This window comes from Gopherus flavomarginatus, chromosome 1 (genome assembly GCF_025201925.1).
Source record: "Gopherus flavomarginatus isolate rGopFla2 chromosome 1, rGopFla2.mat.asm, whole genome shotgun sequence".
Lineage (NCBI taxonomy): Eukaryota > Metazoa > Chordata > Testudines > Testudinidae > Gopherus > Gopherus flavomarginatus.
This window is the reverse complement of record NC_066617.1, coordinates 325,159,574-325,174,621: the sequence shown is the minus strand read 5'-3', so window position 1 is coordinate 325,174,621 and position 15,048 is coordinate 325,159,574. Positions and strand designations below refer to the sequence as shown.

Below are 15,048 nucleotides of genomic sequence, written 5' to 3'. Positions count from 1 at the left end.
AACCTGGAGTCATTTGAGACCAGTTACATCAAATTTCTAAGGGTTTGTCTACAATCAACTTTGCACTTTTAGTTAAATTGGTGCAACCCTCTAGCGTGGACATATGACTCTGTATTGGTATAACTATTAATTATGTATTTTGTTAAAATCAGTGCAAAAACTGAATGTGAATTCCCTAAAATTAGGGAGGGGGGGACTTCAGCTTGCTTCAAGATTTATGAGAAATCCAAAACTAACCAACGGTTATTACAAATGAGTCTATAGTTCAAATAAGATATTACTCCGTAGTCAATCTTCATGCAAAATCTTTCCCCTATCCTAAATACCAGATTACCTATGCCAGCAATGTCCTCTCCCAAAAGCAAGTTCTTATATAAAAGGTTAAATCCCTTAGAACATGTATCCAGTTGTTTTGACACTAATAGATGGCTCTTATAGAGAACCATACAGTAGAACCTCAAGAGTTATGAACACCAAAGTTACAAACTGATTGGTCAACCACACATCCTCATTTGGAATCAGAAATACATAATCAGGCAAAGTGCGGTGGGGGGGGGAATGCAAATACAGTACAATACTGTTAAATGCAAACTATTAAGAAAGTAAAGCTGAGATTTGAGAAGGTAAGGCAACTGCTTGCTTCATTTAAATTAAAATGGTTAAAAGCAGCATTTTTCTTCTGCATAGCGTTTCAAAGCTGTATTGTCAATGTTTTGTTGTAAACTTTTGAAAAAAACACCATGTTTTGTTCAGTCACGAACATTTCAGAATTACAACCAACCTCCATTCCTGAGGTGTTTTTGACTGATGTACTGCATCTAAATAGCTGTGATTGCTAAAGAATAAGAGATGCAATCAGGAACTTTTACAGACCACATTAAGGCAAATGCAAAGATGTCAGCAATAACTGGCCTCAGAACAGTACTGCAGCATGCAGCTAGAATGATTTATTGCTGCTGCAGAACCAGTTTCTAAGTTTATAATCCCAACTCCCGTCTCCTAGATATATATTTTATCTTAAGGCAGTAAAAGTTCTATATTGAGATATACAGTAACAAGAATGAAACTTTATATGTGGAAAGATGCCTTTCAGCTTCAAAAACTCACTGAATTTTTTGTATATACCTGCAACCAATATTCTTAAACCAAAATTTTGCCTTTACACCACCCCACACACAAAAGGCAGAATTTAGCCCTTTAGTGTTTCAGAGAGATCCATTAAGCTCCAGAGATCTAACTGTAGTTAGATTTTAAGAAAATTTTACCTTTGGTTCTTGTTCTCAGAAGATAGCAATTATAATTAGGGTTGGAAGGATTAATTTTCATATGTAAATGTCAAATTTCACTGTACATATGCAGCCCAGTGAAAATATTTCCATTCATATCAAAATTTACAGATAAACACTAAGTAAAGTGCTGCTTATTTTGTATGTTTTGACATGTTGAGAATGTGTTTTAATGGCTACAAAGTTTTAATTTTTTGAATCTCAACATCTACAGTCATTACATTATTGTAACCTCCCAACTATTAAAATTAAATTGATAAAAGCAGAAAAATGCTTAAAAACAAACATTGATATGCATCAAAATTATAAAAAATAATCAACTTCTTCCACGCTTAATTATTACAGATCCCTCACCGCTTACCTTCATACTTTGGGATGCTGGGGTTTTTTCTTCCTACATTTTCACCTTTACTGAAGACAAAAGACACTGACAATTGTGGCAAGAAAACTACTGTCCTTTTCTGACAAACAGACACTTACCACCCCCATTTTATGAGACAGAGTAATTACTCTTGAGTTTTAGTTTTGTCAATCATGGATTTAGAACACATATCCCTTCTTTTGAAAACAAAAAATATCAAATCTATTTTCTCCAGCATGTCCAAGAGAAACAAAATCTACTGTATAAAATGTTATTTTTAGTGAATTATGATTTAAGAGCAGTGTCTAATCACAAATATTTAAATAAGTTTATCTGTCCTATATTTCCTGCTCTCCATGAAGAGATCTTTTGATTGGCACTCCTCTTTTGTTTGAGGCTGAAAGCAAATACGTAAATTTTTACAAGATACAAAAGCAAGTCAGTTAACTAAATATTTAAAACCTCTGCAATTATTAGTTTATTAGTATCATTCAGGATTCAGGTGTTCAGTATTTCTCCTGAAGTTATACATAAACAAATGCAAATTGAAATAAGAATCTGGAAGTCAAAATTGTATAACAAAACAATACTCCATCACAAAAGCGTGTAAAATTACAATGCTATTTTTAAACACTGGCACTTGAGAACCATAATTTTATAACCACAAAATTGCCAAATTGTCCCCCAAACTGGTAAGCAGGTATATGTGAAAATAGTTACAGTTGCCAGCACTTGAAGTTTTACTGAATATGCAAAAAAACTTAGCTTTGGTTTTGGAAGAGAATTATATTTGATCAAATTAGACATTGTTGGTATATCATAGTTAAACATTTCACTTTTTAAATGCAAAAATTTAATAAAATGTACTTTTCCATACAACTACATTTAACTTATAAATGGGCAAACATGAAGAGTGCGGTATAAAACCTAACAGGAAAAATACATCTTATCTCATTTTAGTTTGAGACAATATACAACTTTGTTTAAAAGGGCTAAAACTAGAATTTTAAGATTAAAAATATGAATTTACATAGATTTAACAAATAATGGTACCATTTATAAAAATGTTGGAAAGTAAATTCCTTTCTTGTGGGCTATTTACTACCAGGAGCGTTTCATGGTATAAAGTCCATAGCCGTCACTATGTTGCCACAAAAAAAAAAAAAAAATTAATATGGTACTTCTATAATTTTTAACTTCATACATTTTAGGGGCATGTGTCTCTCTTAAAAGTGTCCAGAGAGTTACAAATACAACTTCCATTACATAGTAATGGAGTCACATGTAAATTCCCCACACACCATGATGAGAGTACCCTTCCTACTGGTCCTTCTAGGACAACATTTTAGAGGATTTTTTCTGAAGTATTCCATACTGTAAAATTGAACTCAATACTTCTCAAGTCTCCAAGACTGGTAAACTTACGCAACTCAATATTACATTTCACAAAATCCAAGCAAATATCAGTTGGATAAGATTTTGTTTGTTTCCAGTTACGGAAGAAAATTCTGTTTTGTCATATGCCTGTATATTTTTTTGCCTACCCTATCATGATTTTGAAGGGTATGCAGATCAAAGCTTTGTTTATCAGCTGGTTATATGAAAAGATGAAAACTGTAATAATCACGTGATCCCAAATGGGCATACAATAAAGCAAAGAGGAGTTCCCCTCAAAAAAGAAAAATTATGATCTTTCAAGGGCACCTATTAAAAGGACAACAATACTAATAAAAAATTGTATTTACTCAGAAGCATTCAGAATGTCAACAAAAACAGCTGCAACTTTTTTTTTCCCCCGCAATTACAGAGTGGTATTCAGTTAACAGAACAATTATTTTTATGATGCATCAGAGATAACTGAAGATGAAAATGAACTACATCCCCATATATAACTAATTTGTGCTGTGCACCAACAAGAACCTGCTTTAAAACTTTCATGCCAATTTACAACCCCCACACTGTACCAGGCAAGTTTAGTGGTCATTGAAATACCACTAAGGACAGGGCTATCTAAAGACACATTCGGTAGTGTGTTAACTATACAAAAAAAGAGACACTGTACAGTTTAAAAACAAAATCTTACACAGCCTTACATTTCAATTTTTTTTTCTTTAAAAGGAGTGAGTTGTGTACAGGGGGTTTAAATGCTTTATAGACAAGAAATTGCTCTAGAAGAGACTTATTCATCATCATCTTCATCCTCCTCGTCATCTTCCTCATCATCTTCATCCTCCTCGTCATCTTCCTCATCATCTTCATCCTCTTCCTCCTCCTTCTTTTTCTTGCTCTTCTCAGCCTTGGCAACTACCTTTTTTCCTACATCAGGCTTTCCTTTAGCCCGGTATGCAGCAATATCCTTGACAAGAGAAGCGGGAAAAAGATCTCTTTAAGAGATTTAACCAGAGAAGAACTCTGCCTAAATGTTATTTGAAAGTTTAGAATTTGCAGATATGCTGTAGCCACTGAGATATCTACATCTTCACACACACAAAATATTATAAAATTATAATTAGCTATCCACAACACATCAGAATGACATGGTCTAATATTAGCAATTTATGCCTCAGTGGAATGCAATTATATGGCATTCTGCTTAACTGAAGTTTATTAAACAAAAAAGGTACAAGAACTTTGAAGAGTAGACAGTGCCACCTTCTGTGTGAGTAAATGTATTCTATAGGCTTACACTGCATAAAAAACTCAAATTCATACTTTTTCAAAACTTCTAGCTTCATTTTATGATTGATGATTGCCAATACAATATCAAGTCATAAAAATCAGTTTGACCCCTGGCTTTACAAAAAAAATTAAGAGTACAGAATATAATTTATCCTAGCATATATTAAACCTATGACTGGGCAACACCTTTAGGCAGGCGGCCTAAATCTTAATGTTCCTCCCATAGAGTATTCTTTAAACTGCTCCCTTTGCAGTTCTTTCGTTATCTCTTAAAATTCGTAATTTATTTCAGAAGTGGCATTCGCTAACTATTAATGGTCTTTAAGTGAAATATTTACCAACTCTAGATTTTCAGAACTCAAACATTAGTTTGTTCTAGAAGGAAACTTTACACAGATCAAATCCCAAGCATGCGTGCAAGTTTAGCTGACAAATTTGGGTGATATCAGTAAAGGGGGAAACAGCTGCAAGTAAAGGTTAGTGGCTTCAGATCCCTTCTCCCACCAATATTTAAAATTGCCCTACACTAAAACGTTTCAGTCAGTTTATAATTTAAACTACTGGGGAAAGTTTACTTGCAGCTCTGAATTTACTCTTTGTTTAAATCATACCAAAAATGTAGATTTATATGTGAATAATTAACGTACTAAAGGGCAAATTATGCCCTGTGTTGCACTCAAAGGGCTAACAGAGGAAGTTTTCTAACCCACGGTGTATCTGCAGGGCATGATTCCTATCTAGTGCTAGAAGCCCCCACCACACAGTTACTTGCCCATTAATGTGCCACCACTCCTTAACTGGTTTTGTTTGCCAGCAAGGAGACACTATTGATCAGGATTTCAGCATACATGCTAAAGTGTGCAATACACAGCAGCCAGGGATGTATACTATTTCTTTGTAAAGGAGAATTGGTATGTATCCCATCATACATCCCTCTCTCCCTTAGCTATCTTGTCCTGGGATGGGAATATGGAAATCAAAATGTCATTGCCACTGCTCTATAGCCCCAATACTCAAATAGAGTTCCTATCACTGAAGTAGGATTTAGCCTTAATGATACCAGAAAACAAGTTAATAGATTGACAATGGTTTCCTAAGATGCATTAATAGCTGTGTTACTTGTTTGAAGGAAATCAACACAAAGTGGGTGCAACAGAATACATGTCTAATACAAATATCTTGTCCTCTAATATTTAACCATTTAGGTAATTAATATGAACATTACCTTCAACAGTATGTGGCAAACAAAATTTAAAGAGGACTTTTTCCTCTTTCTTTTTGGCATTACTTAATACTGCAAACTGGTTGCAGAAATCAGCTGCTGCTATGAACCATTACTTTTATTATTCAAAACAGATACAACAATATGTACTAAAATATCAAAAGATAAGATCTGAAGTATGATGAAAGAAAGCGTCATAATCCTCACAAGGACATGCTATTAGAGGCACTCTCTCTAGATGCTAAGGTAATCTGACATTTTCATAATTATACTTGTGACATACAATGTCAGAGTACTCTAGAAGGATTTTCTTTTCAAAAACCACGTCAAATCACTTAGTCCTTTGATACACACAACTCACTAATGTATGCACATGGAGATGTTATATTATTTTGCCAAAAAAAAAGAGGGGGCATGATAGCTCAGTGGTTTGAGCATTGGCCTACTAAACCCAGCGTTGTGAGCTCAATCCTTGAGGAGGCCACTTAGGGATCTGGAGCAAAAATCAGTACTTGGTCCTACTAGTGAAGGCAGGGGGCTGGACTCAATGACCTTTTAGGGTCCCTTCCAGTTCTATGGAGATATACCTATTTACTTACAATTATTTAATCATTCACATTTGAATTGGAACAGGGAAGAACCTTTTGCTCACACTGAATCCTATTATTTACCTTTTCATACTTCTCCTTCAGTTTAGCGGCCTTCTTTTCATAGGGCTGTTTATCATCAGCAGCGGTGTTATTCCACATCTCTCCCAGTTTCTTTGCAACATCTCCAATGGACAGACCAGGATGTTCTCCTTTGATTTTCGGACGAAATTCAGCGCAGAATAAGAAAAAAGCTGAACTGAAAAGAAAAATCATAATTTTAAGGTTAAACTATTGTGCTAGACATAGCAAGTTTTGAGACCTTCACTACATGATACAGTAATACTATGTTAAAGCACAATAGGGAACATTTAGTGTGCACCAGCAGAGTTTACACTGACCAATTAATGTGAAACACGTTAGTGCGCTTTAGAAATCACACTCCCATATTGTGCATAACCCCACCAAGTTTCTCTGATTTTAACAGTTCTGAGAACATGTACCATACAAACTGTTTCACAGGAAATATTAAAATAATCTCATGACTACTGTAGAAGGATTTCCAGATGTCAGTACCAGGCACACACTTAGTTTATCTTTTAGAGTTTGCTCCATTTTAAAAATGGAAAGATTTAGCACCATACAAGCTTGGTATCATGATAATTTCACATTTATCCTTCAGTGGTATGGCCTATTTTAAGGGAAAAGGCTCAATTCTGCAAACTGTTTCATGTACGTAGGTCCCTGTGCCGGTTCAGAGCCCCAGGGACTTCAAAGAGACTCTGTGTGGACACATTGTTCTGCATTTGCCATAACAGTTCCAGGACTGGGGTCTAATATTCTACCACCGTTTTAAAATTGAGTTGTTTCGTCTGGCTGCTAGCAAAATTCTGTTAATAAAAACGGTCAACATTGATCATAACAGTATGGGTTTATTTTTAAAAGATAGAATTGTTAGAATAGATTTATGTCAAGTTCCAAGTAACGATAATTGAAATGGACCAGATTTATAGATTCTAAGGACAGAAGGGGATCATTATGATCATCTAGTCTGATATCCTGTAGATCACAGGTATAGAACTTCTCCAAAATAATTCCTAGAGCATATTTTTTTAGAAAAATATCCAATTTGGGGTTAAAAGTGGTCAGTGATGGAGAATCCACCACAATCCTTGGCAAAATTGTTGCAACGGTTATTTACACTCACTGTTAAAAATGTACATCTTATTTCCAGCCTGATCTGATCTTTTTATAATGGGGTATTTGTAGCACTAAATCCAACTGATTTTTAAATGTGGTTACTGGCAGCACTACATTTGGAAATTGTGTACTCTTCTATACTTCAAATCCTCTAACTTGGATTTTTAAAAGACCACTTTATGTATACATTTCAATGCAATGCTCGTGTAGAAAATACACTAACTGGAAATCTACTTACGGAGGTCTCTTCGGTGCATTAGGATCCTTGAACTTCTTTTTTGTTTCCCCTTTGGGTGGTATATAACTTTTCATTTCTCTTTCATAACGAACCTTGTCAGCCTTTGCCAGATCTTCAAACTTTCCTTTTTCCTTAACAGACATAGTCTATAAAACAATAAATAGGGGTGAGTGCATGATTTAAAAGTGCATCTGATCCCAGTTCAAACTGTAGCGGGAGTAACATTAAAGGCAGGAAATGCATTCACAGGTATCTGAACAATGTAAGAAAATATAATCAAGACTAATGTGATATTCATCTAAAGTAAACTATGCGGCAATCCTGTAAATTAACACTTTTTTTTGGTTTATCTTACCTTCCACCGTTCTGAACATTTTTTTGAGAACTCTGAAAAGTTCACTGAAGCATCTGGGTGCTTCTTCTTGTGCTCCTCCCGGCAAGTCTGCACGAAGAAGGCATATGAAGACATTTTACCTCTTGGCTTCTTAGGATCACCTTTGCCCATTTTTGCTGATTTTCTGTAACACAGAAGAAAAACAAAAACTTTTAAAACTATTTTTTGACCCCAACAAAAATCATACAAAGTTGGTTAGAATGAGTTTGTTGACTACGATCTATAAAAGAAGTTCTCTTAACTTTTATGAGAGGACCTCTCAGATTATATACAAGCTACAGCCCTCTCCTAGAAAACTATATATAACTTGCAAAAAAAGACTGCTATTACAGGTTGGGTTTTTTTTGTTTTTTAAGATCACCTGGTCAATACAAACAACTTAGTCTTCAAGACATTTGGCTATTATCAAAAAAGTCTTCCTGTTATATTTAAAGAGTCATCAGCAATCAAGTACTGTCATTAGTCTCAAGGGAAGTTGCTCCCCTTAGCTAATGAAGGGCTAGAAAGACTTAAATGGAGAAATTATTGTGGGGCAGGGGGAAATATTACAGTATCCTATCCTGATCAGGCTGTTATGAGTAAATATTTTATAACCTTTTTCCACTTTCAAAATGCTGTACAAATATCACTTTGCATGAAAAAAGTACAGAAATAGAGTATGTCAAGTTACTTTCCACTTTAATTATACTGCAAAAATCTGTTCTCCCTACAACGTGCAGCTAGAAACAGTGGAATTAATACAGCACTGAAACATGTTATGTTCCAACCAATGGCTTTAAAAGCATGACACTTATATATGACACATCTAAGATTGTGCTCATTGAGCAGACATCCCCATATCGTTTAAAGGTACACAGGATGGAAAAATATCTTCGCACCACATTCACACACAAGGTAGATATTTTCTCCATAAGTCTGGAAAAAAAACATCTCCAGCCCACTGCGGCATAAACTTTGCTCTTCCAGAGAGGAGTGAAACAAGTAGGTGGTGTGTGCATGTATTGCCACAGAAGCAGCGTTTCCGATCGGTTTGGCGTATGGACAAACAGATTTCTGCTCTGTGACTAAACACATCCGGTTTGAAGTTTCCATTGAGTAAACAAGACTATAGAACCCGGAGCCATTCCTGCCAGCAATGGAGATGCTTCCAGAGCAACCCCTTCACTCAAGGATAGTTTAGTGACACCTGGGTGGGATGAGGGGGTTCACTTGTTCCTTTTCATAGAAAGGAAGTGGAAGGAAAATAAAGAAAAAATGAAACGGCAATTCATATTCCACAGCACATTTTATTAACACTGTAAATGTCTTTTCACCTTAAAAACCCCAATTAAAACCCTGCAACTATCATATTAACTTGCATTTAAAAGCAATCTTCCAGCCATCTTAAACATTAGGAGGCGGAGGAAAACTTAAGTCCCCTTAAAAAAATTTTTTTTTAAATGCTGCAAAAGAAGGGGGCAAAAATCACAGAAAGGGCACAGTAAATGGTGTATGTGTTTGCATAAAAAATCTTCCAGCTGTATGCATTCTGGAAAGACCTGAAGCAATAACTTTACAGAAGGAGGAGATTAATTTATTTTATTAAATCTGAAGGCACAGTTGTGGCTTCCCTAGTATAAGCAATTCCCACGCCCAAGAACTAAACACAATTTTTTAAAATTGTGTTGTGCGCTGCTCTTGCTGGTGGTGGGGGGAGGGGGAACCCTGCGTTTATTAATCATGTCTTCGTGTGAAGCGTACAGAGGCGACTGCAGGATCTAGACTAAGCCCACGGCTGGCGCTGCGACGAGCTCTCAGGCTAAGACACCCTCACTGCAAACCCTGCGCCCCTCTGTCGTGTCTAACGGGCAGCGCGTGTCTGGTCAGTCTCTAGGCAGAGCTGCGGCGGATGCCGCTCCTGTGCGCGCTGGCAGAGGGTTTGCAGTGGCGCAGGCTGCTCTCCGGGAAGGGAAGCAGCAGCAGCGCTATTCCTCCCATTTTGTGCGAACGGCCTGACGATGAGAGAAAGTCCCCTTGAAATGTGCGCGGGGGCAGCTCGGGTGCGGCGCGGCCGCGCTTTAGGCAGGGCCCCCGGCTCCCAGTCTACCTACGGCAGCGGCATGCGCCCCGCCGCTCCCGCCAGCTCCGAGCACGGCGGCCTCCCGGAATGGCCGCTGCTCGCCGCCGCCGCGCAGAGAACATGGCTCCTTCCTGCCTCCCTTTGTGTGCGCGCCCGGCGCACGCTCAGCCATGACAGCGGTGGGGGAGGGGGGCGGCGCGCTTCCAAGCGCGGCCCGAGCCCCCGGCGAGCGGGCCGGGTCCGGCCGCAGCCCCCAGGCGCACCGCACACGGCGGGCGGCCACTCGCCCCGGATGGGAAACCCCCGCCGCGGCCTTGGCGGAGGGAGAAAAGGCGGCAGGAAAAGTTCCGCCGAACTGCGCCCCCGCCCTCCGTCCCTCGCGTCCTCCGCACGGCGCTCGTCAGCCATGTTCCAGCGAGCACAGCTCCGGCTCGCCCGCCGCCACGGCCCCGCGCCCCGGCCGCAGCCCCGCCGCGGAGCGCCCGGCCGCCCGGCCCTGCAGCGATAGTTGCCGCAGGGCGCCGGGAGCAGCGGGGCGCCGCCCGCGCCCCCTCCCCCTCCAGTCCCCAAGACCGAGCCCAACGGGGAGATTTTCCCTTCCCACTTCACGAGCTCGCCCCCTTCCCCCCGGCCGGCTCCCGCCCCGCCCGCGGCCCCGCCGTCCGCCAACAGCCTGCCTCAGACGCAGCCTAATTCGCCTTTGTGTGGCCGGGGCAGAGCGAGCGTTGCGCTGCAGCGCGCAGCCCGCCCGGCCGCGATACTCACCGCCTCGCTCGCTGGCTCGCACACTCACTCGGTCACTCAGCAGCGAGCCACAGGCGCTGAGACACTTGCCCGGCTGCTCGCGCTGGCCCCCAGTGCTGCCTGGTCTCGCTGTAGCCCAATGCACCGCAATGGCTGAGAGCGGGATCGATACGCAGCCTCCTCAAGCTCTCAGCGCTGGTAACATTACTCTCAACACAGCCCCGCTCCTATTGGCGGCCGCCAAGCCAGCAGCCAACCTAATTGGTGGAGCCCCTTCCATTGTCCTGACCAGAGAGCGCCACGGATTGGCCGCGGAGCGGTACACGTCACTGAGGATTGAAAGGGCGCGCAAATATAAAAGTGAGTGGAGGGGAGGTTGGCTGAGGCGGGATGTACAGCTCGGAGAGACTTAGTGCAGTGCTGCTGTGCATGAGGAGAACAGCTCATAGGCAACCATGCACTCCCAGCCTGGCCAAAGAGCGCCTCGCTACCCCAACCGCACAGCCACTTCTATCTCCCCAAAGAGCACCCAGAGGCCTGCTTTGAGAACCCTTTCCCCACAAACCCTACCCCGCAGGCTTCTGCTGCTACAAGGCAAGGGAACAGCTGGCCATTTTGTTACACCAGAGTCAAATACTGACCCTTAGTAAATGGTGCATGTTGCTGAGACAGATGCTCCCAGAGCATCATAATACAGCCACCACACATTTCTGTGGTGCCTTCTATCTAAGATATCAGCATACTCTACACACTATGAATTACTATATGATAAATAACACCATTTTACTGATGAGGAAAGTGAGGCACAGAGACATTAGATATCAAGCCATGGCAGGTCTCTAGGAATCAAATCCAGGTCTCCTGCCTCCCCACACCCTATTTAAACTTCTAGGTCACACTTCCCCATACAGTAATGTCTATAGAGTAGTGCAATCTAAAAACATATTATATGCACTATATGTTTTTTACCTGTATGGATTACTTTATCTGACATAGCTATATTTCAGGCACAAAGCATGATCTATTCTACAACTTAAAAGTCAAGAGTAGGAGGCAGTAGATCTGGGTTCTATTTACAGCTTTGCAACAGACTTCCTGAGGGCTGGTCCACACTGGGAATTTATATCAGCATATCTATGTCTCTCAAGGGTGTGAAAAATCCACAGCCCTGAGAGGTGTAGCTATCCCGACCTAGCCTCACTGTAGATAGTGCTAGGTCGACAGAAGAATTCCATTGAAAGTCTCTTGCTGTAATAAAGCTGTAAATAGAACCAAGATCTACTGCTCTACCTAGTATCGGAGGGGTAGCCGTGTTAGTCTGGATCTGTAAAAGCAGCAAAGAGTCCTGTGGCACCTTATAGACTAACAGATGTATTGGAGCATGAGCTTTCGTGGGTGAATATCCACTTCATCAGATGCACATGGTGGAAATTTCCACTACATGCATCTGACGAAGTGGGTATTCACCCACGAAAGCTCATGCTCCAATACGTCTGTTAGTCTAGAAGGTGCCACAGGCCTCTTTGCTGCTCTACCTAACTACAGCCTCTCAGGGAGATGGCTTGCCTGTGCCAAAAGGAGAAGCCTTCCCTTTGGCATGGGCAGCAAGCAACTAGACTGAAGCACTACAAAGGTGCATAGGCAGCAACGCAGGTGTGCTGCTATACCCTTTTAAGTGTAGACATATCCTAGTAACTTTGGACCAAAATCCTTAGTCCAATATTTTCAAAGAACTGTCCAATGATTTTGCGTCCCTCAGATTACTTCAGTTAGATCTGTGGGTGCACCATATTTCTAAAAAAAATTTGTTCTTACCTGTTAATTTATTTTCTCTAATAACAGGGCTAGAAGTCCTTACTATTAGGTGATCCATACAGTCTTCAGAGTTTGGAAGCAGTCTAAAAGATGGAAGGAGGACAAATCTCTAAGTAGTTCCATTCACAGAACATATGGCCATATGAACACTTCCAAAGCGCTACAATTAGAAAAAGTGAACCTCCAAGCATGACAACTAACTAGATATTCAAAGTTAACTATTTATATGTGATCACTCCTGCACAAGAATAATATGAATTAAAGAAGATAGGCAAAATACCAGTGATCAGCTAGGTAAAGTATACATTCTGTTAAATTTAGAATTATAAACGGACCAAAATAAATGGGGTGGTTGAATTTTCCAGCCATATCATATCACCAGACAAATACATTAATACGTATACATTAATACTACTGTATTAAATCATACAAGAGGAGGCCCAAAGTTTTTCAGTACAGGATATAAGCACTGATTTGATAGAATGAATTGCAATACTTTCCAGAGGAGGAATATCCTTAGCAGTGTACCAGCTTTGATCCAATTTGCTATTGCAGACTTTGAGGCTTGGTTCCCCCTCTTCTTCTTGGATGATGGATCACAAATATTGCAGTATATTTCCTCACTAGTGTGTTTCTCTTCAGATAAATCCAGATTGCTTTCTTGAGGTGTTTTTACAATCAATATCCCTTTCTACTTCACAGAAGAAGTGGTTAAGAGACTGGTTGCAGGTACTCCTCTCCTTGTTTAAGGTATGTTACTGTGTAGCTATTGTCTAACCTCACAAGGAGATATATTTCCTTGATATATTTTCAGAGGTGCAGAAGGGCAAAGCTTATTGCTCAAAGCTCCAAGAAATTTACACTGGGGTTTCTTCTCTGCATCAGCCAAACTCCCTGGATTTTAATTTTTCCAACTATGAGCTCTCCATTCCTGCAAGTTCAGATCTCTCATTAAAGTTTCACTATGTGGCTGAAGAAAGGGAGGGCCCTGGAGAACATGGTCCCTCATTCTGCATGATCAGAAAGCGGATCTCATAATCTTAAGCCTTGTTTAAATCTAAAACTGTCTTCTTTCAGAATAACTATTTTGGTGTTGAGTTAGGGCCCTGCTGAAGATGAGACTGTTTTTATCTTAAACTGGTGATAAATAAAGCTACATGCTCTCTGATTATCATATTTGATGTCTTCTGAATTGTTTCTTCCCTGGTTGATGCCTCTTTCAGAATGTGTTCTGTGGGAAGGCAAAAGAATTTCCTTTCTAAGTCCTCCATCACAATTATTAAATGTTTATAAATATATTTGGGGCTGTGCAGAGGGCAGTGGCCCTTGGTAATTGTTGTTCTGGTAGAAAAACCAGAGTACCTTTTGGTGAGAAGGATGGATGGGCTCATGTTGACAGGCAACTGTATTACAATCAAAATTCTTTTGAGAAATCATTGGCAAAATTGAAGTGAATGTTTCCATCCTGAAGGGAGTCTTCTTTGTGCACCTGTTGAAGAGCTTAAGGTCTGGTGTTGCCTTTGGCAATCCATTCATCTCTTACTTCCAAAAACAGAGTACACAACTGTGAAGGGACTACTCCTCTGGCCCTCCATGTAAGGTGGTGTCTGTGGTCATACTGAACTTCTTCAAATTGTCTTTGAGAACTGGGGAGAAATAAATGAAGTGGAAAGGCATTTACAAACTTTATTCTTAAGCTGACTGTCAGTGGTAATCTAGAGCCAATGGTTTAGAAAAGAGAAAATATATCCTTTGTGATATGACAGTAGAAAGGTTTTGATACTCTACACCATGTGGAGATTCTGATTCTTTGGGAAACTCTTTGTAAAAGTGAGTTTTCTTTCATCACCTCTGGTATTTCTCTTCCAGGTTCTGTATACATCTCCACAGTCCAATAACTTTCTGAGCTGTCCTTGTGTATAGGAATATGAGGGACTTATTTGCCAGTTGATAAGAACATAAGAATGCCATACTTGGTCAGATCAATGGTCCATTTAGCTCAGTATCCTGTCTTCCGACAGTGGCCAATGCCAGGTGCTTCAGAGGGCATGAACAGAACAGGTAAACATCAAATGATCCATCCCCTGTCACCCATTCCCAGCTTCTGGCAAACAGAGGCTATGGACACTTCAGAGCATAGTTTTGCATCCCTGCCCATCCTGGCTAATAGTCATTGATGGACCTATCTTTCATGAATTTATCTAGTTATTTTTTGACCCCTGTTATAGCCTTGGCCTTCACGACATCCCAGAGGAAAGCAGTTCCACAGGTTGACTGTGTATTGTGTGAAGAAATACTTCCTTTTGTTTGTTTTAAACCTGCTACCTATTTATTTCATTTGGTGACCCCTAGTTCTTGTGTTATAGGAAGGAGTAAATAACACTTCCTTATTTACTTTCTCCACACTAGTCATGACTTATAGACCTCTATCATATCCCCCCTTAGTCGTCTCTTTTCCAAGCT

General features: G+C 40.2%; 1 protein-coding gene across 1 annotated transcript; it reads right to left on the bottom strand.

The window, feature by feature from the left end:
• Window positions 1–2,101: 2,101 nt before the first annotated feature.
• HMGB1 (high mobility group box 1) lies at window positions 2,102–10,942 on the bottom strand. Its single transcript, XM_050937342.1, has 5 exons — window positions 10,792–10,942; window positions 7,929–8,091; window positions 7,574–7,719; window positions 6,220–6,394; window positions 2,102–4,003 (listed from the first exon to the last, which is right to left on the bottom strand). The coding sequence occupies exons 2-5, from the start codon at window positions 8,076–8,078 to the stop codon at window positions 3,827–3,829; spliced, it is 648 nt and encodes a 215-aa protein (XP_050793299.1). The 5' UTR covers window positions 8,079–8,091; window positions 10,792–10,942; the 3' UTR covers window positions 2,102–3,826.
• Window positions 10,943–15,048: the final 4,106 nt, after the last annotated feature.

What these genes read in the sequence shown, in the direction of transcription:
- HMGB1 (XM_050937342.1), bottom strand. Translation starts at nt 8,078, where the DNA reads ATGGGCAAAGGTGATCCTAAGAAGCCAAGAGGTAAAATGTCTTCATAT. An exon ending in AATGTTCAGAACGGTGGAAG is followed by an intron (nt 7,720 to 7,928) that starts GTAAGATAAACC and finishes ATTGTTTTATAG; the next exon opens with ACTATGTCTGTTAAGGAAAA. An exon ending in TGAAGGAGAAGTATGAAAAG is followed by an intron (nt 4,004 to 6,219) that starts GTAAATAATAGG and finishes TCTCTTGTCAAG; the next exon opens with GATATTGCTGCATACCGGGC.